Here is a 21,406-nt window from a genome sequence, read left to right as displayed (position 1 = left end):
ATATGCCAATGAAGTGATCTGTTTTATTCCCATCTCATAAATTAACTGTTGAAATAGCCCAGGCATAAAATTAGATCCTTGGTCACTCTGAATTTCTTTAGGTAATCCAAAAACTGAAAAATCTTTTCAGAGCCTTCACCACTGTTTTGGCTTTAATATTTCTTAATGGTATAGCTTCTGAAAATCTTGATGCTGTACAAAATTGTTAACAAGTACTGATTTCCAGACTTAGTTTTTGGCGAGGGACCTACACAATCCACAATAACCCTAATGAAAGGTTCCCCCACAACAGGAATAGGTTGTAATGGAGCCACTGGAGGACCCTGGTTAGGGTTCCCCACAACCTGACAAAAATGATGTCCTGCACCAATTTACAACATCCTTCCTCAAACCAGGCCAGAAAAATTGTTTCAAAATCTTATTCATGGTTTTCTTTACACCAAGATGACCACCTAAAGGTGTACTGTGGGCTAAATTTAAAATTTCATTCCAGTAATTTTTAGGAACAACCACCTGATGAATCACCCCCCCCCCTCCCCCCCACTCTTCATTAGCAGGAATATCAAGAGGTCTCCATTTCCACATTAACAAATCACCTTTTAAATAATAACCACAAGCCATTTCTCCAATCTCTTTTTCAGTTACTGCTTTGTTTGCTAAGTCAACAAGACTTGTACCTGCTCTCTGTTACCGAATTAACTCTTTCCTTGACAAAGAGAAATCTTTACTCTCACAATTACACTTCTCTTTCAAAACCATTTCAGAAGCACCTGGCTAATCTCTTGTCAACTGGATCTTCTTCATCTCTCAATAATTTCTTAGACATGGACCTTGTTACTGCACACGCAGGATATATCTCACAATTCCCTTCCACCTCATCTTTCCTAGGCCTACTTGATAATCTCAAAACTGAACCAACTTTATCCTCTGCCAAATCATTCCCTAATAAAATTGAGACCCCCTGCATGGGTAACTTTGAAATTACTCCTACTACAACAGGTCCTTTAACTAACTCTGAATTTAGCACTATTCTGTGAAGAGATATTGACTCATCCTCGCCTCCATCACCTTTAATCAAAGTGGTCTCCCCTGTGTCAGTTGTTTGATCAAGAGATAAAACTCCTTGTACTAACAATGATTGTGTTGAACCCTGAGAATTTTAACTGGAACCTGTGATTCTTCCTCCTCTACTGAAACAAAAGGTTTGAAAACATCCATGACACCCTTACCAGGTTTAGAACATCTGCTCTGCCTAAATTCAATTGTTTGAATACATGCTTCTGGTAAAACCTTCTTTTCTCTTTTGTTTTTCAATACTAGACAATTTGCAATAACTTGACCAGGTTTTTTACAAAAATGACCTACAAATCCAGAAGTTCTGTCTTTTCCAACCTTCTCTCCAGACTTAATTTCAGGCCAACTATCCTACTCCATATTAATCCTCTGAACAGGCTTATTATTCTGTTCCACATTAATTTGAAAATGCCTACCATTTTGAGATGTACTTTTATGAATCAATGCAAATTGGTCTGCTAATCTAGCTACATGTTGCCACATAGCACATCTCTCTCATCCAGGTATAATTTAATCTCCTTTGGGACACACCTTTTAATTTCCTGAATTAACATCAATTCTCTCAATCTGTCAAAATCATTTATTCCTTTGGAGGTGCACCAATGGTCAAACCATACAGATTGCTCAATACTGCTTGCTTAACAATATCATAATTTGCCACTTGCTGTGCAGTCAAGCTAGAGTATGAAATTTGTGCTTTTCCCTTCAATACACTTTAGAGCATTAAAGTCCACTTCTCTTTTGGCCATTTTGAACTACAGCAACCTTTTCAAAAAGCTGAAAATAGGTATCTATATCTCCCTCATCAAAAGGAGGCACTAGATTTACCTCTCTACTAGGCAAAAACCTCTTCCCAGGAGTTACAGCCTCAGCTTTCTCACTTTTAATCCTCTCTACTTTAATCTGTCTTTCAACTAACTCTAACATATATCCACTGTTTTTCAGCTTCCTCTGTCTGATATTTCCTCTGTTTTTCAGCTTCCCCTGCCTGATATTGTTGTCTCTGCAACTCAAAATTACGTTTCTCTCTTTCCTCTTCTACCCTCAATTTTTCTCTTTCTTCTTCCATCCTCAATTTCTCTAATTCTAATTGCAACTCATCTGATCTATCCTCTGGAAAATTGTTCTAAGTCTTTCTGCACAAATTTGCCCTCACCTATATAATATTTCACTATAATCCTCTGAACTTGTACTTTCCTCATCCAGTGTTTAACTTCAGTCAGTTTTAATGCCTTGGAAATAACCATCAGTTCCTCTTTTCTCTTGCTCTTCAGCTCTGCAGGTGATGGTTCTGACAAAAACTTATCAAATCCATTGCTGCTGTTTTTCACACTCAAGCTTTAAATTAGCTTGGGAAAAAAACAATTGACTAATAACCCACAAAACTCGTGTCAATCGACTGGGCGAGCCGCCATAAAATGTTACAAGCCCAAAACCCAGCAGCAATAGACATTTACCAAGACAAGTATTTACTTAAACAACAGTTGTTTTTAATTATCTTTAAACATGAAAACAGAATCAAACTTTAACTTATCTCTATACTTAACTAACCCAAATTAACCCCCTTCTAATTCTAAGTGCTCGTGTATGATGTGTGTGTAAATTTAAGAAAAGTTATTTGGTTCAATCTCACTTCTCCTTCTTCCAAGTTCTCTGGATGCAGACAAGTTTTATACTGGGCACAGAATTTAACAGGTCACCAGGCTTTGGTGCTCGAAAGGTAAAAGTTTACCACTCAGGAAGGTTCTTGTAGGGTTTGCAGAGAGAGATTTGTTGTTCCAGGATTTCCACAACTATGGTACCACCATTAGTCACCTCAATATTTCGCTGATGAAACTTGCCCCATCAGGGTTCTCCAGATGGTAACCTCCTTCTTTCAGGTCACCACAGAGTTCCTTTCTGTTCCAATTATTCCAAGAGAAACATTAGACAGATAGCACTTCTAGCCATCCGCCACTCTGGATCTTTTCTTCAGTTTCAACCAGCTCTTCCTGGCTTGTACTGTTCAGCTGCTTTCAATGTTACCCACACTAGCTGAGAGAGCTTGTTGAACTTCTCTCTCTCTCTCTCTCTCTCTCTCTCTCTCTCTCTCTCTCTCTCTCACCAACTGCCCACTGCTGGAAAGCCCATGTGACTCTCTCACTTGCAAAAAAACCCCACCTTCTTCAGCAAACCACAGGAGCTCTCCACTCTTGGTCAAGCTGTTGTCTTAGGTAAACAAAACCTAGGAGTGACCTTTCTGTGAGCACCCTGTAGGTATTTGCAAACAGCCAATGAATGGCTATTCATTTCATGGCATCATTTCAATTAGCACCTATTTGTGAAATGTGCATCACATTCTCCAGAAATCCTGCAATGTGACCAAATATGAATTCTTCAGTATTTCAAATACAATCTGTTTTAAAATGTGTGTATGTATGTACCCACTAATCTGACCAAATTCCTCCCAATATTTATCCTCCATTACAAGAGTGTGTAGTAACAACAAGACATCAGCCCTGTTCACCTTCTTCCCTGACTCACAGTTTAGCTCAGGGAGGGATTATGGTTGGAACACAGGACTACTGAATTTTTTGTGTAGGAGATGGTCACTTGGGTGGAGTATCAGCAATGGGTGGTATTTATCTAGATTATTTTTAGGATGACAAATCAATACAAATTGAGCTTCAGTCTGTTCCATTGAAGACTGAAGAATGCAGTTGGTTGGGTGTACTTGTGCAATCACATGACAATAAACTTGGCTTGACTTGCATTCTAAGAATAGGATGGCACGGTTGGCATAGCGGTTAATGCAACACCTTTACAGTGCCAATGATCAGGACCGGGGTTCAAATCCCACACTATTTATAAGTTTGTATGTTCTCCCCATGTCTGTGTGGGATTTTCCTGGGAGCTCTGGTTTCCTCCCACCCATTTGCAATGTACCAGGGGTTGTTGGGAGGCATGGGCTCATGGACCAAAATGGCCTGTTACCATGCTGTATGTCTAAATTTAAATTTAATATCCTTCAGTCAGTAAGGAACATTACTCCTGGAATGATTGCTCTTCGGAACTTTCCATCAGTGAGTTATAATGATTGACAAATGTAATTAACACACAAGAGCCTTGTTTCTGAGCTGAGGCAGTAATGAGTTTATTGTTAATTCAGAGATATTCAGTAACTTAAGATCACTTGTCTACTGTTTTGGGAGCCTGCCTGTATTTAAGAGGTGGGTTGGAATCTGAAACAAGTTAATTGCCGATACTCAGGTTCACCGAGTTTCTTTTCAATGAGAAATTCAGTTTCAGGTGTCCACAGTTCACATTGATCAGAATTGGAATCAGGTTTATCATCATGAACATGTGTCACAAATGTGTTGTTTGGAGGAAACTGTATAGAGTTATCTGAAAGTTAAAATCAGTCTTTTTTGTCATGTTCAACTTTGATATTACAATGCAACAAATTTCAGAACTGGACTCAATCCAACTCCTCAGGAAGATGTCCTTGGATAGGGCCACAAGAGCAGAAAGAGGTCATTAAAGCCTTCAGATCTGTTCCATCATTTAGATAGGTCACAGCCGAACTTAGCTCCACGCTGTCTCGCCATAACTCTTAATGTCCTCTGCGAATGAACATTAATCTCACTTCTGGAATTTTTTGTTAATTCCAAATGTATGCCTGAATGAATGGTAGTGGAAATAATAAACTAACTTAAGAGCATAAGCGCTAAGAGCAAAAGTCAGCTCTTCGACCTGTCGAGTCCTCTCCGCCATACTATCATGAACTGATCCATTCTCCCACTCAGACCTACTCCCCTGCCTTCTCCCCATAACATTTGATAACCCTGACTATTTAGATCTCATCTGGTTGTGTTTAGAATATTGTTTAGTGTTGTGCCAAATCCTCCATTGCCCCTCAATTTCACACAGTTTCCAAGTACATTGTGGGAAAGATTTCATTCTTCTTTTGGTTGGGGTATATCTGGTGATTACACTGGACAACAATTTTCTTCAAAAGGTTTGCTTCCTGAAAAAAAAATTGGGAATTATAATTACTTCAAGCTGACACAAAGGTAATTTCAGATTTGCTGTATCACGTAGGAAGTTGGAGAAACATTAAATAACTTTTATTGAATTTAGCATTAAGCGTCTCCTCGCCACAAATGTAACAGAAAGTATCGAAGCTGTTACGACATTGATGAGACATTTCTGCTGTATTGAATCTTCCTGAAGACAAAGAATGCTTTTGTTAAATACACTCACTATGCTATTGCCTGAAGAACATATACATCAACATGTATTCAATCTATATCAATGTAACGCACAGCACCTGAATATGTGAGCTTCTTTCATAGCCCATCTGCGTCTATCCTGATTAAGCATTCCCAGGACTAAGACGGCATTGGCTTAGCAGCTGTACTGAGTGCATGCCCAGTTCGGCTAATCAAAACTTTGTGGGCAATATACTAGAATAGTTAAAATAAGATCGGAAATCACAAAATTAGTTATATTTGCAAAATGGTATGTGATAGGAACATTTTAAGGTGATTTTCATGATCATCAGCCCAAAATCCATAAAATGCACCCAAATGTGTTCAGGAAGAAAAATCTTCATTGTCCAATGTAATAATTCATTCTGCACTGCCCTTTTGAGCCTTGTTTTTGAACTGGTGATGGAGATGGTGCTCCCACAACTTGTTGCTGGAGCATTCAGACTCAGCAATGATGGTTTGTGACTTGGGGGAACCAGGAGTTTCCACATTGTGGTGAATCTCTGCTAAGATTCTGGCGAGCCTTGCTGTACTAACATTGGCTCTGCACTCTCTCTCTACCATCAAGGACACTCCCCTTGGGTAGAACTGTGTATGCACCTATTGTCTTTCATTATTGTACCATAAGTTTCTGCTACTAAATGCCATGAATATTGTTTGACTGCATCGTCTTTGTCTACTTCATCAACTGGCACTACATACATGTATGCCATCCCTTGTCTTTGAGTTCCAACATAATGGATGGACTATCAAAGAAGCCTGGATAAGTGACTTCAAGCCACTGTGGCCATGGCACCCTGGAGGTGGAAGGAATGAATGTTCAGGGCAGTGGATGAGATACTGATCAAGGGGGCTGCTTTGCCCTGCATTATATTTAGTTTCTTGTTGCAACCATTCAACAAAGAGAGGGTCCCATCAATCTTGACAACTTTAAAAATGATGGGAAGGCTTTGGGATATGAAGAGGTGGATGAATACTGCAATATGTACAAGCCGATAAAGTTTCTGTCCAATAATAAGGCTAAAGCTGGTAGATAAAGACAAACAGTTGAGAAAACCTCTCCTGACTCTTCTCTGATTCCAGTCCCACACAATGTGGTCGATTGTCAACCCTTTCTAAAGCTGCACATTGGGAAACACAAGAGATTGTGGATGCTGTCATCTGGAGAAAAATAGAAGAGCAATCTGCTGCAGAGGGGAGAAAGGTTTATCAACATTTTGGTCAAAGCTGTTCATCAAGATCTGAAGGGTTTCAACCCTAAACTTCAACAGTCCCTTTATCCTCTACTGATGTTGCTCAGCCTGCTTTCCTCCACCACATCCAGACTGTTGGATTTGAACAGAATCTGTACCACTTTACCCAGCTAAATCTGGCTCAGGCACCGTTGCCTACCTCCCAGGGAAATCAGAATAATGCACAGCTTGGTTAGACATAAAGGCCAGGGAAGTACTGAGCAGTTCTAGAAATTGTGGCTTTGCTGATGGTGCCCTCCTGTTTACCAGAGAGTCACGAGTTCAACTCCCACAAAGTCAGCTGAGTAATTTTTCAAGGAACTATATACAGCTGAAATATTTAAAAGAGCTGGTATCAGTAATTACCAATGCTCACTGTGTGCTGGTTACTATCTTGTCCATAAGCAGTTAGTCTTTAGAAAACCTTGAGTTTCAAGAGTGAACAGCATAGATGCAAAAAACCTTGAAATTTCCATTTTTTTTTTAACCTTCTTGCTAAGCCTCGTGCACAGTGTCTGCGTGACAGTCAGTCTACCTCTCTACAGATTTGTCTCATTGCCTTAATATTTTTGCACACTAATGCCTGCTTTGGGATCAACCTTGTATTAAGAGGACAGTGCTGGACTCCTCCAGTTTCTTCTGCTCTATGGCCTTTTGATATCTTTAGCTGCATGCAAGAACTATTTCCAAATGAGTACATGTTTGGGAATATCACTTATTCAGATCTTTCAGTAGGTCATTGACCATGGCTTGTTGAATGAATGCTGCCCTGTTACAGTTAAATAAAGAGATTGATAGTTTACATTACCGGACTAGCATTCAGAAGTCCTGAACGTGAGTGCAAATTCCCAACAATGCAGCTGAGAAATTTAAATTTGTCAATAATCATTAATTTCAATACTTCTTGTATAGGTACAGTACCCCGTATCTGAAATGCCTAAGGACCAGAAAGTGTTTCGGATTTCAGATTTTTTCAGATTTTGGAACACCATTTTAACAATGCACTCATTATAATATAAATTCACACATTATAATATAAATATTTACATATGCACAAATTAACTGAAGTAGACATAGATTGAAAAATCTATGCTCAATAATGCACTATTTACGTCCACTACGTCCCGTTCTCTGATTGAGATTTCTGAACTCTATTACATATTACCTTACGGGACCAAGGGCTAAAAATGTTTTGGATTTTGGTTCTTTTTGGATTTTGGGTGTCTGGATATGGGGTTTTGTACCTTTATTAGTAATGATGGCTGCCAGATTGTTGTAACAAACTGTCTGATTCCATGATGTCCTTCAAAGAAGGAAATCTGCCATCTTTTTCCCATCTAGTTCCAGATTCACCAAGACAAACAAGAAAGACTACAGATGCTAGAAAACTGGAGCAACATTACAAAAAGCTGGAGGAACCCAAAGGGGCGGAAATCAAGTTCCTCCGGCATTTTGTGTGTTGCTTCAGATCTACCAACACAGCCAACTATTAGACCATAGGGCGAAGAAGTAGAATTAGGCCATTCAGCCCATTGTCTGCTCTACCTTTTGAATCATGCCAGATGTATTTTTCCTCTTAACCCCATTCTTCTCCCCGTAACCTTTTGCACCCTCTCTAATCAAGAACCAATCAACCCCCACTTTAAATATACCGAATGACGTGGATTCCACAGCCATCTATGACAATAAATTCCATGGATTTGCCACCCTCTGGCTGAAGAAATTTCCCCATATCTCTGCTCTAAAGGGATGTCCTTTATTTTGAGGCTTTCAGTAAGTTTGCGGATGATACAAAGGTTATTGGGGTTATGGATGGAGCTGAAGGTTGTTGAAGGTTACAAGAGGATATGGAGAGGATGAAGAATTGGACAGAAAGTGGCAGATGAAGTTCAATCCAGAAAAGTGTGAGGTGATGCATTTTGGAAGGACTAACCTGAAGGCTGAATAAAGGGTTAATGGACATTAACTTGAGTGTGGATGAACAGAGGGACCTTTGGGTCCAAATCAATATATCCCTGAAGGTTGCCACACAGTTTGATATGAGAGTTAAGAAAGGCTATGGGATGCTGGGCTTATTTAAAAGGGCGATTGAGTTCAAGAATCGAGAGGTCATGTTGCAACTCTACAAATCTCTGGTGAGACCACATTTTAAGTATTGTGTTCAGTTCTGGTCACCTCATTACAGGAAGGATGTGGAAGGGTGCAGAGGAGAATAATCAGGATGCTTCCTGGATTGGAAAATGTCTTATTATGCAAGGTTAGCAGAACAGGGACCTTTTTTTGGAGTGTAGAAGGATGAGAGGAGGCTTAATAGAGGTCTATAAGATTATGAGAGCCATAGAGAGGGTGGACGGGCAGCCCCTGTTTTCCAGGGCAGGAATAGCAAATACCAGGGGACATATGTACAAATTGAAGGGAGGGAAGTTTAGGGGAGACATCAGGGGTTAGTTTTTTGTGTTAGGTGTCTGGAATGCCTTGCCAGGGATGGTGGTGGAGGCTGCAACATTAGGGGCATTTAAGAGACTCTTAGACAGGCAGAAAACTAAAGAGTTATGAGGTAGGGAGGGTTCAGTTCTTTTTTTTTAAAGTAATAGGGCTTCAAAGGGCCTATATTGTGCTCTCTGTTCCCTCTGGTCCTAGACTCTCCCACTACTGGAAACATATTCTCTTTGTCCACTGTACCCAGGCCTCAAAATATTCAGCAGTTTTCAATAAGATTCCCTCTCATCCTTCTAAGCTCTGGCCCAGAACCATCAAATGCTCATCATACATTAATTCTCCCATCTCTGGGATCATTCTCGTAAACCCTCCTCTACACCCTCTCCAATGCCGGCACATCCTTCTTCAGATATGGGAACTCTTGGCTGCCTCCTCATTTCAGGAACAATTCAGGATGGATAATGAATGCAAACGTTGCCAGTGACTCTGTGTGTTTAAATGGATAACAAGAAAAGCCTCTAGGATCATGGGTTCAAGCCCCACTCAGACACAGAATTTGTTGTGGAAACAAATTCAGAGTTTAACGGGTCTCAAATAAACATGGAAAAACTGAAGGGTAGTGAGGAGCTTCAATGAAAGTGCTCACTTAACAATGTTGATATGTTCTTAGAAAGTGCTACTTTTAATGAAACGGTGTTAATTTTATATCAGGGTAAAATGTTGCTGTATTTTACATTTTTTCTCATCAACATTATAATGAAATGACGTTGATTGAAATGAAGTATTCAAGGACTTGCTGTACCTTTGCAGCACTGCCTACAGGCCTACTACATTACTTTTTTCCCATGCATTTCAGACCCCACCTCCTCGCCACCATGTTTCTCCCTGATCCGCGACAACTGCAAGCTTCTTAAATGGGACTGTGATCTACAGCAGTTGTTTTTCTGCCTGAGAAGATAAAAAAAACTAAGCAGAATTTCAGGGCAAAAGAGAGTGGAGAATCACTGTACAATCAGAACATGGAAGCTTGTCAGGTTGGGAGCCAATTTCCTGTGTAAAGATTGTGAAGGACATGTATATCTCTTGAGTAAAGACTAAATTATCATCAGATGCTACTGAACAACTCCCTTGTATTCAGCCTGAACCAATGTTGCAATAAAACAAGCCCATGCTCAATTATCCTGTAGTTGATTCTCCCCTCAAGAACCATAAATTGAATTCCCTCCAGACTCCATCAACATTTAAACTGACCCACTGCCCATAAAACATAGCAAGTATTGAAGAATGGTTGGGCACTAAAGTGACACCAATCAGTGTTGAGGCATTGCATTGATTTGCCTTTCAAACTGACGATCCGAATAAGGTAACTGAAGTCGGAGAATGGTTAATCACAGCAGATATTGCTGCCAAACTCCTGACGCTGCTGCGGTGTGTTGCCAGTGAATAATTATTTGGACCCTCAGTGCCCTTCTCCTCTTGTTTCTGATTCCCAGAAATAAAAGGACTATCATGGCCTGAATACAGCACATAATGGTCTGAATACGGCTAAAATTGTCTGATCTCAGAAGCTAAGCAGGGACAAGACTGGTCAGTACTTGGAGGGGAGACTGCCGAGAAATACCAGGTGCTGGAAGTTTCTGTGGGGGGGGGCGCTGGGTAAAGTAGCAAAGGTTAAAGAATTTCATGTATATTACATTATAAATGTTGTATTATGTGACGATAATCGAACCTTTATCATGATCACTAGGTTACCTCTGGCCTCCTTGCTGTCGATTGATGATCTGATGGCGTGGGAAGAGTTCTTAACACAGCTTTTTTTTTGTCCCTCTTGATATTGATTCCAAACTTCTCTTCCCTCTTTTTGACTCTTCTCTTCGTGCACGAGCTTCAATGATATGGGAGACCCGGATGGACAAATGGACTGAGATTGGTGCTTAGGCTCAAAGTTTATTTGCAGTGCCAAGAATTTAGTGCTTACTATTTGGATGAATAATTATCATACATTCCCAGGCCACTCCAGCACTGGCCTAGGGCAACAATGTCTGTTGTACTTGCTTCATCTCCTTGCTACAGGTAATTCAATTGGAATAAAAATAATGAGTTGCTGGGGGAACCCGGTAGGTTAGGCAACATCTGTGGAAGCAAAAGGACGATCGATATTTCAGGTTGAACCCCCTACACAACGGGCAGCATGGTTCGTGTACCAGTTAATGCAACGTTATTATAGCGGCAATGACGTGGGTTCGAATCCAGCGCTGTCTGTAAGGAGTTTATACATTCTCCCCGTTTCTGCGTGGGTTTCCTCCATGTTCCTCCCACTCTTCAAAACCATCTGGGAATTATAGGTTAATTGGTGTATTTGGGGGCCAGAAATGCCTGTTACTGTGCTATATGTATAACTTAAAGTATGTCTAAATTATGACAGGGTGTAAAGGGTAGAAGGCTAGTAAAAGAAGGTAAAGCAGGGGAAGGGGCAGTGAGGCAGGCAAATGTGAGGAGAGATTGATAGGCTGATGAAAGCAGCTGGGAGAGGGAAGGCTGGAGAATATGTTTCTGTGAGGATAAGGTTAACTGCTTAATTAAAGGGGCCTTGGATGTGCTCAACTGAAATGGACTGTGACTGCTCAATTCCTTACAAAGGCAAGATTTCATCTCAGGAGTAAAGGCAGAACTTGGTGAAGACTTCATGTTATGGCTGAGATGAAATGGAGTCAATGTTTCAAAGTTCAGATTTACTGTCAGATACATAAAACCCTGAGATTCTTTATCCTGCAAGCCAGGCAAAATGTCTACTTATCGTTAATGCAAACTGTACTTAAGAAAGATACGTATGCAAAAGAGAGAAATGTAAACAAAGAAAGAACTGACTGTTCAAATACAGAAAAATAATTATTCAGTAATAAATAAAGTGCAAAGTAAGAGTCCTTGAATGAGTCTCTGATTGAGTTTCTCTTTTGAAGTCTGATGATGGAAGGGTAGAAACTTTCTGAACCTGGTGATATGAGTCTTGTGACACCTACACCTCTTTTCTGATGGCAGCAATGAGAACAGAGCATGTCCTGGGTGGTGTGGATCCTTGATGATTGCTGCTCCTCTCTGATGGCAGTGTTCGATATAGATTTTTCAAAGGCGGGGACAGACTTGCCAGTGATGTACTGGGCTGTGTCCACTACCTTATTGCAGGGCTTTCTGCACAGAGGTATTGGTGGCCCCATTCTAGGCCATGATGCAGCCTGGCCCCAAACTTTCCACTGCACATCTGTAGAAGTTTGCCAAGGTTTCCAATGCCATATCGAACACCTGAGGAAGTAGAGATGTTGATGTGCTTTCTTCCTGATGACATTAGTGTGTTGGGTCCAGGAAAGATCCTCTGAGATAGTGACTCCCAGGAAGTTAAATTCATTCACCCTTTCCAACTCTGATCCCCCAGTGATCAATGGATCATACACCTCTGGTTTTCCCTTCCTAAAGTCCACTGTCAGCTCCTTGGTTTTAAATTTAAAATTTAAATTTAGACATACAGCACAGTAACAGGCCCTTTCGGACCACAAGTCTGTGCCACCCAATTACACCCAATTAACATTTTGATTAGTGGGTGGAAACTGAATTGCCCGAAGGAAACTCACACAAACACGGGGAGAATATACAGACAGTGCCTGGTTGCTGGCCCTATAACAACATGACGCTAACCACCAAGCTAACAGTGACTCCTGGTGATATTGAGTGCAAGGTTGTTGTTAGGACACCATTTATCTAAGTTTTCTATCTCTCGTGTATGCTGACATCACTCCTTTTATCCAGCCCAGTACTGTGTTATCAACAGCACATTTGTAAATAGTGTTGTTGTCATACCGAGCTATGTAGGTGTAAAGCGAGTAGAGCAGGGGGTAAAGTACACAGCCCTGTGGTGCTCCAGAACTAATGGTGAAGGTCAAGGAGATGTTTTTGCCAGTCACATTGATTGAGTTTTGGAGGTGAGGAAATCCAGGATTTGGAGTTACACTGGGGCCCAGGTTTTGGAGTTTACTGATCAGTTTTGAGGGGATAATGGTGTTGAATACCGAACTATAGTCAATAAAGAGCATGTTTGCTGTCCAGGTAATCCAGGATTTTGTGTAGAACCAGTGTGATGACATCTGCAGTAGACCTGTTGCTGTGGTAGGCAAATTGGAATGGATCCATGTCGTCGCTCAGGCAGGAGCTGATCTGCTTCAACACCAGCCTCTCAAAACACTTCATCACTGTGCATGTGAGTGCCAATGTTTTAAGTCACTGTTAAAGTTCACATCTTTCTCCCTCCACAGATACACCCTGACTTGCTGTGTACTTACAGCAATTTTTTTTGTCGTATTTTGTTTTCTTTTAAATCTCAGTTTCAGCGAGCAGGTGAAAATTCCAAAAAGATGCTGGGGTCCTTCAGTGCATTAAGAGAAAGGGCCCAGCAAAATAAATCTGTTGTAGGTTTCCTGAGGTGACTTTCTGGAGTTGTGCATTCTGTTCTTCTGATACTGATGGGAAGAAGGGACAGAAATGAATGATTTTGTTGGGACTGTAAGGATTGTAAACTCATCATCGTAAACAGAGGAGATGGAAAATCTCATGAAATGAGTAACAACCTGAGTTTCAATGTGGGCAAGATGAAGGAGATGATCGGGGACTTCAGCAGGACCAGGAACAACCACCCTCCACTACACATTAACAACTCTGTAGTAGAGAGAATGGAGAACACCAAGTTCCTTGGAGCTTATTGAACTAGTGACTTATCGTGGACACTCAACATCTCCTCATTTGTAAGGAAGGCGCAACAGTGACTGCACTTCCTGAGAAGACCGAATCGGGCACCATTATGTCAACCTTCTAAAGGAGCTCTATCAAGAGCGTCCTGGTCAACTGCATCTTAGTGTGGTGTGGTTGCTGCAGAGAAATGCATTGGTGGTCAATCTACAGGACCATAAAAGTGGCAGAGAGGATCACTGGAATCTTCCCCACCCCCCCCCCCACCCCAAACCCTCACCATTGATGTGATCATTGTCTGAAGAGGGGACACAAAATCATGGCGAACCCCTTCCACCCTGCACACAGCGACCAACGAAACTGTTCTCACTAACCATCCAAGACTTTCATTTGTACAAAGCAATATTTATTTTTTTTATATCGATATAATACTTGTCCTGCATATGTATTATTTGTCTATATGTGTGCCTGCATATTTTTGCACTGAGGACTAGAGAACGCTGTTTCATTGGGTTGTACTTGTACAATCAGATGACAATAAACTCGATTTGAATTTGAAGAGCACAGAAGGGGTTGATTCATCCCCCAGCACTTATTGTAGCACGTTATAAAGAGAGTTTGCAGAGAATCAAAAGGCAAATGGTTTATTGTGGCTGCAAGGTGTTTAGCATATTCAAAGCTTATTAACTTAAATCAAATGTTTTTTTTTTAAATTATTGTAAATGATACCAGTTTGAAAACAGATCAGAAAGACAACTTAACCCCAGCTGTTGGTGCTGTGTTTCCAAAAAGTAATGAGTTTAGAGATTGATGAAAGGAACTTAAAATGCAAAATGTAATGTAAACCAGGTATTTGAACAACGCCAGCTTTGTTATGACGATTAACTTAGAAATAAAAATCACATGGGAAACCTCTTCCTTTATTGGGGGAGTCTGATGAAAGGGTGCACCTTGAAATTCAAGCTCAATTGCTCAGGTGTGAGGTCAGGAGGTGAAGGGTAGTGGCAAACTCACTGAAGAACTCTGTTAAGGTTAGGAATGAGGGATAATCTTATGAAGCATGTGAAATTCTGATGGTAGTTGATCTGATGAAGTTTCATCTACTGCTACCATCAGGAAGGAGATACAGGTGTCACAAGACTCGCACCACAAGGTTTAGGAAGAACTGCTTTCCCTTCACCATTAGACTCCTCAACAAGAAACTCAATCAGGGACTTATTTAAGGACTCTCACTTTTGCTCTTTATTTTTATTTCTCTCTGAATTGCACAGTTTGTTAACTACTTGTTTACATGTGTACGTTGATTACATTTTCTTGGCACTACCAATAACCAGTAATTCTGCCTCCCCTGCAGGAAAAAGGATCTCAGCGTTGTATGTGATGTATGCATGTTGACAATAATTCTGAATCTGAATCTACTTGCTGATGTGTAGAACATATGGGCATTATTTTGGTGTAAGGTGGTGATGGGGAGGAGAATTTAATTTTAATTTAGAGATACAGCACGGTAACAGGCCTTTCTGACCCATGAGGCTGCAGAGTCCAAATATGCCCATTTGAACAATTAGCCTACTAAACCAGCATGTCTCTGGAATGTGGGAGGAAACCCATGTGGATAGGGGAGAACTTACAGACAGTGATGGATTCCAACCTGGGTCACTGGCACTGTACGGGGATTGTACTAACTGCTACGCTAACTGTGCTGCCCACTGAGCTGGATAATCTTTGGAGTTATTTACCCAGGAAGGTTGTAGATGTGGAATGTTCAAGGGTAAGATGGATTTTTTTCGAGGGAAATCAGAGATGATGAGATTCAGACATGACGTTTGCATCAAGGCCATGATCAGATCAGTTTTATTTGGTCGAGTGGGCTGGAATATCCACAAAGCCCAGTCCTATGACTTAAGTTCTGAACTGATTCTATCTCCTCCTAAAAGCTTGCGAGCAGGACGTCGATTAAACTCGTAAAATGCACAAGAGAAGAGGTTTATGAATCAAGGGACACCAAAGAGGTGTCAAGGTGGAGAGATGAAGTTAAGGTACAAATTAGCCACAAACTAACTGAATCCCGGCATGGCCTCAAATACCCAACCAAAAATCTCTCTCCAATGTTCTTCCTCTTTGAAGGTTTTGTTTTTAAAATTTTTAATTTTTTTATTTATTTTTCACACTATGATCCATACTGACCAAAATACACACAAACATTTCCCTCTTGAATATACACAGTGTCATTTTCTCCCCTTTCCCCCCTCCCTTCCCTCCCTCCTTCACTCCCCTCCCCACCCACTCAACGTTCAACCTATATGATTCATTAAACCCATTAAACAATGTCATCACACAATGAAAATAAACAAGAAATTTATGTCATCTACTTTTACATACTGGGTCAGTTCATTTTGCCTTCTTCTCCTTCTGTCATTTTAGGCGGTGGAGGTCTGCGGTAGGACTTCTCCGTTGTGTTCCATGTACAGTTCCCAAATTTGTTCGAATACTGTGATGTTATTTCTTAAATTATATGTTATTTTTTCCAATGGAATACATTTATTCATTTCTATGTTCCATTGCTGTATTCTCAGGCTATCTTCTAATTTCCAGGTGGACATAATACATTTTTTTGCTCCAGCTAAGGCTATCATAATAAATCTTTTTTGTGCTCCATCCAAATCGAGTCCAAGTTCTTTACTTCTTATATTACTTAGAAGAAAGATCTCTGAATTTTTTGGTATGTTACTTTTTGTGATTTTATTTAATACCTGGTTTAGATCTTCCCAAAACTTTTCCACTTTCTCACATGCCCAAATTGAACATACTGTTGTTCCCGTTTCCTTCTTACAGCGAAAACATCTGTTTGATACTGTTGGGTCCCATCTGAGCAAAAGAGAAGAGAGGAGTAAAACATGAATCTGCAGACACCAGATTGAAGTAAAAGCACATTACTAGAACAATTGAGCAAGTCTGACAGTGTACTTTTATATAGTAAAGGTAAAGATACATCACCAATGCTTTGAGCTTGAGCCCTTCTTCGAGGTATGAATGTGCACCTGCCTGAAATGTTGGCTATGTACAATATTCCTTTTATTCTTAGTAGTCAGTTTACGCAAAAACCTGATGTTGTGCAAATTTTTTTCCTGTGACAAAAGTGTGTGTACGCTGGATGTTTGTGCAAATGTAAACTTGAAATTGTTTCAAGATCATTTTGGCACAGCCTTTCTCTCATGGCTAATCAAACTGTATTGGTGTATTTTAATATAATGGATGTATGATTGCATTCTACGAAGTAACATATTATAGTATTATATATAAAACGACATTATTTTGCAGAATGAATGTGCGCGCTCACAGCTTAGAGGGAACAGTGGCTATTCCCCCCTTTAGCTTTGCTACATAAAGGACACTGTTTGACCTGACGAGTTTTTCCAGCATTGTGTTTTTACTTTAACCATTGTATCTGCAGACTTTTGTGTTTTACAGTTGACTTCCTTCCCTGAAGAACATCAGGGAATCAGATAGTGTGTTATGGCAAAATTGAGTTTCATGATCACTGCTACTAAGCTATCTTTTTTTAAAAACTCCAAATGAAAGTTATAGATTTCTACAGCACAAAACAGGCCCTTTGGCCCAACTTGTCCATGCTGATCAAACTAGTCCCATTTACCTACACGAAGCCCATATCCCTCTTCAAGTTTCCTATTCATGTGCCTGTCTAAGTGAATATATAGCAAAGATAAAGATACATAGCCAACATTTATGGCTTGGGCCCTTCATCAAGGTATGAACTGGTGCCAACCTACATTTGATGAAGGGCTCAATCCTGAAACTTTGGTTATATATCTTTATCTTTGCTACATAAAGTGCACCGTTTGACCTGCCGAGTTTCTCCAGCATTGTGCTTTTACTGATGAGCAAAAGCTTGGTTTTGATATGCACCTTAAATCAGAGCTGGAGAGGTTTTGGTGGCTTGGGCTCCAGGCAGCTTGGACATCAGTGAATCAGATATAACATCAGGTCTGTCCAAGTGCTTGGAAGTGGAGATGCAGCACGCGGGAGATCACAGGGATGAGGAAGGGTTCCTGCAGCACCTCTGGGTGTGCCTCTTTATGCTCCATTTCATTATATTTGGAGATAAAATCTTGGCAAAATATGATAAAGGATTTTCAACCTGCTATGCTTTCCGCAGATGCTACCTGACCTGCCCAGTGTTTCTGGCATTTTTTGCTTTTATTTCATCTCACCAGCATCTGCAGCTTTAGATTTTCATTTGGCATTTCCATCTATATGCAAGTCTCCACGCTATCATCTCAACAGATGTTCTTTTAATACAGATGAATGTGTGTTGGCTTGTATTGGAGCGGCAGGCATGTGTGTGTGTTGAAAGGGCATTCATTAGGCAGTGGAAGAGAAGCCGTGAGATTGGTGAGAGATTATTGATCATTCATTTGAGAATGCAAAGTTACTGCCAGCAAAGTTAAATAAATACAGAGCTTCATTAAAAAGCATCTGTCTGTAAGTGGAAGACATTCAGTGAATAGTATATATTTAGTGGGACTAGGAGGGCGGGGATTTGTTCCGGCATGGACGAGTAGGGCCAAACTGGCCTGTTCTGTGCTGTATATGGTTATATGGTTATTGGTGTACAGCAAGAAGCATGTCTAAGTTGCCCACATATTCCATCATTGTTGTTGGATCAGTTTCCAGGAATACTCCATCCTCTTCCATCATAGCACTGCGTTCACATCAAAGACTCTGGAAGTTCTAGTTGATGCCCTATTGCCAACCAAATTCTCAAGACAACATGACAACATGCCCACATCAGCATTACCACATATGCAGAAAATGATGTTCGTATTTAATAAATATAGACGAAATGGTGCTCTTCAGAGCTGGATGTCAGAGGAAATCTAAAAGGTTGATGGTATTAATCTTCTATTTAGTGGTCAAGTTTATTGTCATCTGATTGCACAAATACAACCTGATTAAACAATGTTCTCCGATCCTCAGTGGAAAATGCACAGGCACACACCCAGACGGCACACATACATATCGAGGACAAGTATTCTATCTGTACAAATAAATTTTAAAAAAATATTGGTTTGTACATATGAGAATCTCGGAGGGTGAGTATGAGCAGTTCCTTTGGTCGTTCACCATTCTCATTGCCCGTGGGAAGAAGCTGTTCCTCAACCTGGTGGTGCTGGCTCCGATCCTCATGTGGGGTTGCAAAGATTGATGGAAGATATGATCTTTGGCTTGGAGGAAGCTACATTGAATTGACCCAGCTGGTGTGATGTAGTCTATCCATTCTCAACCTTTTTTTGGCTAGGGTTTCCTTAGGTCTCTGCTCAGAGTTCATTGGTCCCCTTCCCTGTGAAGCAGTCAAATTTAGTGGAGTTTCTTCTGTATTTCTCTCCTACTGACTACATTAAAATATTAATGATTTCAGTCAGAGAACCCCCCCCCACACTTAAATGTATTGTGGCCCCCAGGTGGGGATATATGGCCCCTGTTGAGAATGGCTGAATTGTAGTCCAATTTTTTATTAGCGCAATGTGATCATATTACTAATGTGGGTGTACTCAGTGTTGGTGAGACTGTGTATTGATTTCAGTCAGTCACCTCAGGAATGACGAAAGAATGCAGGAGTCCTTGCATTTTAACATGGATTTTAGGAGGCTGTTTCCTGAGATTGAGGAGCAAGAAGTAGGTTGGAGGAGAGGTAGAGATATTTATTTCTGCTGATTGTTGTAAGTTTTTGATCAGAGGGCAAACATTCAAATAAACCACCTTACAAAAATAAATAAAAATAATGCACCGAATGTCAAAGTCAGGGAGTGTCTTTGGCCCATTGACCATTCTGAAATCTGATGGGAGCGGGGAAGAAGCCTCCTTGTGTCACGAGGTGCTCGTTTTTAGCCTCTTGTACCTTTTTTCCAGAGTTAGCAGTGAAGAGGGCACGGCTTGGGTGGTGAGGGGGGGGGGGGTCCTTGAGGATAGAGGCTGCTTTCTAAGAAAGACTCCGCTTCATGTAGATGTCCTTGATGGAGTGAAGTCTGGTGCCCGTGATGTCGCAGGCCGAGTTAACAACCTTCTGGTTTTTTTCTTGTCCTGCACTTTTCTTGCACTCAGGGGTTTATTGGTGGAGCTCTGCACAGTCTGGGGAAGATAAAGCTTTGTGAATGTAGTAGATCATGCGGTATATTTTGGAGAGGAAGAGAGGAGCAGCAGAATTCTCTCAGGTGTTCACACTCTTCTCATTTCTTCAAATCATGCCATAAACCTTTTACAATCAGCCGCTTACAGTGGTAACAGATGAGAGGCTGGCAGAAGCAGGCTTCCAGCGAGTAGGTTGCTTTCACCTGAGGCAGAGCAGCCATGATCATATCGAATTGTGCACGACTAAGGGGCTGTAGTCTACTTCCACTCCTATTTACTTATGTTCTTAAGAGGGCCTCAATGTGTGTGTGGGGAGGGAGGATGAAGTTGCTGGTTGGACTTTCTGAATCGGTCTCAATGAATGGTTCTCACCCAAAATGTTTTGGGTATAAGTCCCTGCCTATTGACCAGCTCTTAGATCCTTCTCTGTACAGCTCTCTAGTGTGAGTCATCTCCAGGAACCGGGCCCTGTGAATGCAGTGGTTGTGACAATGAAAGACGATGGAATAATGTGCTTTATCTCGCTCTCTTGTAAAGTGCTTCATTGCTTTTCCCTCGCTGCCTTTGTTCTCCTACGGTCAGGAGAGAAAAGAAACTGAATCAAATGAAAGGCAAATAACAGAAGAGAATAATGCACTCAGTTCCGATAGATTTTCAGATAGGTTCAGCAGTGGCAATGTGGTAAAGGGCATTGATCTGTGTACAAAATATGTGGCGAGAGAAAGATTAAAAAGTGGACCTGCCCATTTCCTTTTTCTTTCTTGTAGGGTATGTGTGAGAATCCATTGAAAAGAATAAAGTCTCATTAAATTTCAATTATTTAAAATGACAGCCATGTTGAGATGATAAAGTCTAACATTGTATAACATTGTCAGTTTCACATTGAGGCTCCTAAGACCTATGTTCCTTTCTCTCTGTTTTAAGACAGTTCATACGTAAAGTAGAATGTAGGATTCAGTCAAGATAATAAACTCCAAGTCATGTTTTACCATAACATAATTCTCATTCTGTCAGAAGTTGTTACCAGACCAAATGCCTGCAGATGGTCAATTTTTGATGTATCCTTTAATATTGCAGCTGATTCTCGTTGTGTGCTGCTGTTTGCAGTGACAATATGGTTGGCAGATGCGTGCAGTTCTTCTAAAGATGTGCCAAATGTCAACAGTTTTGCAGGCCACTTTCTGAAATAGTTTGGCTGTGAAGGTACTTTTATAGAATATCTCCAGATCCCAAAGCTCCCCAGTATGCAATGACCTGAACAGAAAACTGGAGAAGAGAGTGGTACTGTTTTACATTTGATGAGTCTTGTAACAAAATGTGGAAAGAATTCAGCAGGAAATTTGTGGATGTGTAATAGTGAAGTTCATGGAGTGTCAGAGGTTACACAGCAGTAAACTTAGGGTGGCACGGTTAGTGTAGTGGTTAATGCAACGCTGCTACAGAGCCAGTGATCTGGACCAGGTTTCGAATCCCACACTGTAGGGAGTTTGTGCATTCTCTCTGAGTCTGTGTTGGTTTTCCCCAGGG

The 21,406-nt window shown here is 40.8% G+C and overlaps 1 protein-coding gene across 6 annotated transcripts in view; it reads left to right on the top strand.

Annotated features, from left to right (window-relative positions):
* The window catches only part of plxna4 (plexin A4), a 544,272-nt gene that overhangs the window by 387,528 nt on the left and 135,338 nt on the right, over window positions 1-21,406 (top strand). The window contains exon 10 of one of the 6 annotated variants that reach the window (XM_069908056.1): window positions 9,852-10,122. The exons of the other annotated variants lie outside the window; for them this stretch is intronic. Coding sequence (XP_069764157.1) covers window positions 9,852-9,884 — 33 coding nt within the window. The 3' untranslated portion in view covers window positions 9,885-10,122. Of the gene's footprint in view, window positions 1-9,851; window positions 10,123-21,406 lie in introns of those variants that run through there. 6 annotated transcript variants of the gene reach the window in all.

Source organism: Narcine bancroftii, chromosome 13 (assembly GCF_036971445.1).
Source record: "Narcine bancroftii isolate sNarBan1 chromosome 13, sNarBan1.hap1, whole genome shotgun sequence".
NCBI classification, from domain to species: Eukaryota; Metazoa; Chordata; class Chondrichthyes; order Torpediniformes; family Narcinidae; genus Narcine; species Narcine bancroftii.
Note: the sequence above shows the minus strand (reverse complement) of the source record. Positions and strands in the feature narration are given on the sequence as shown.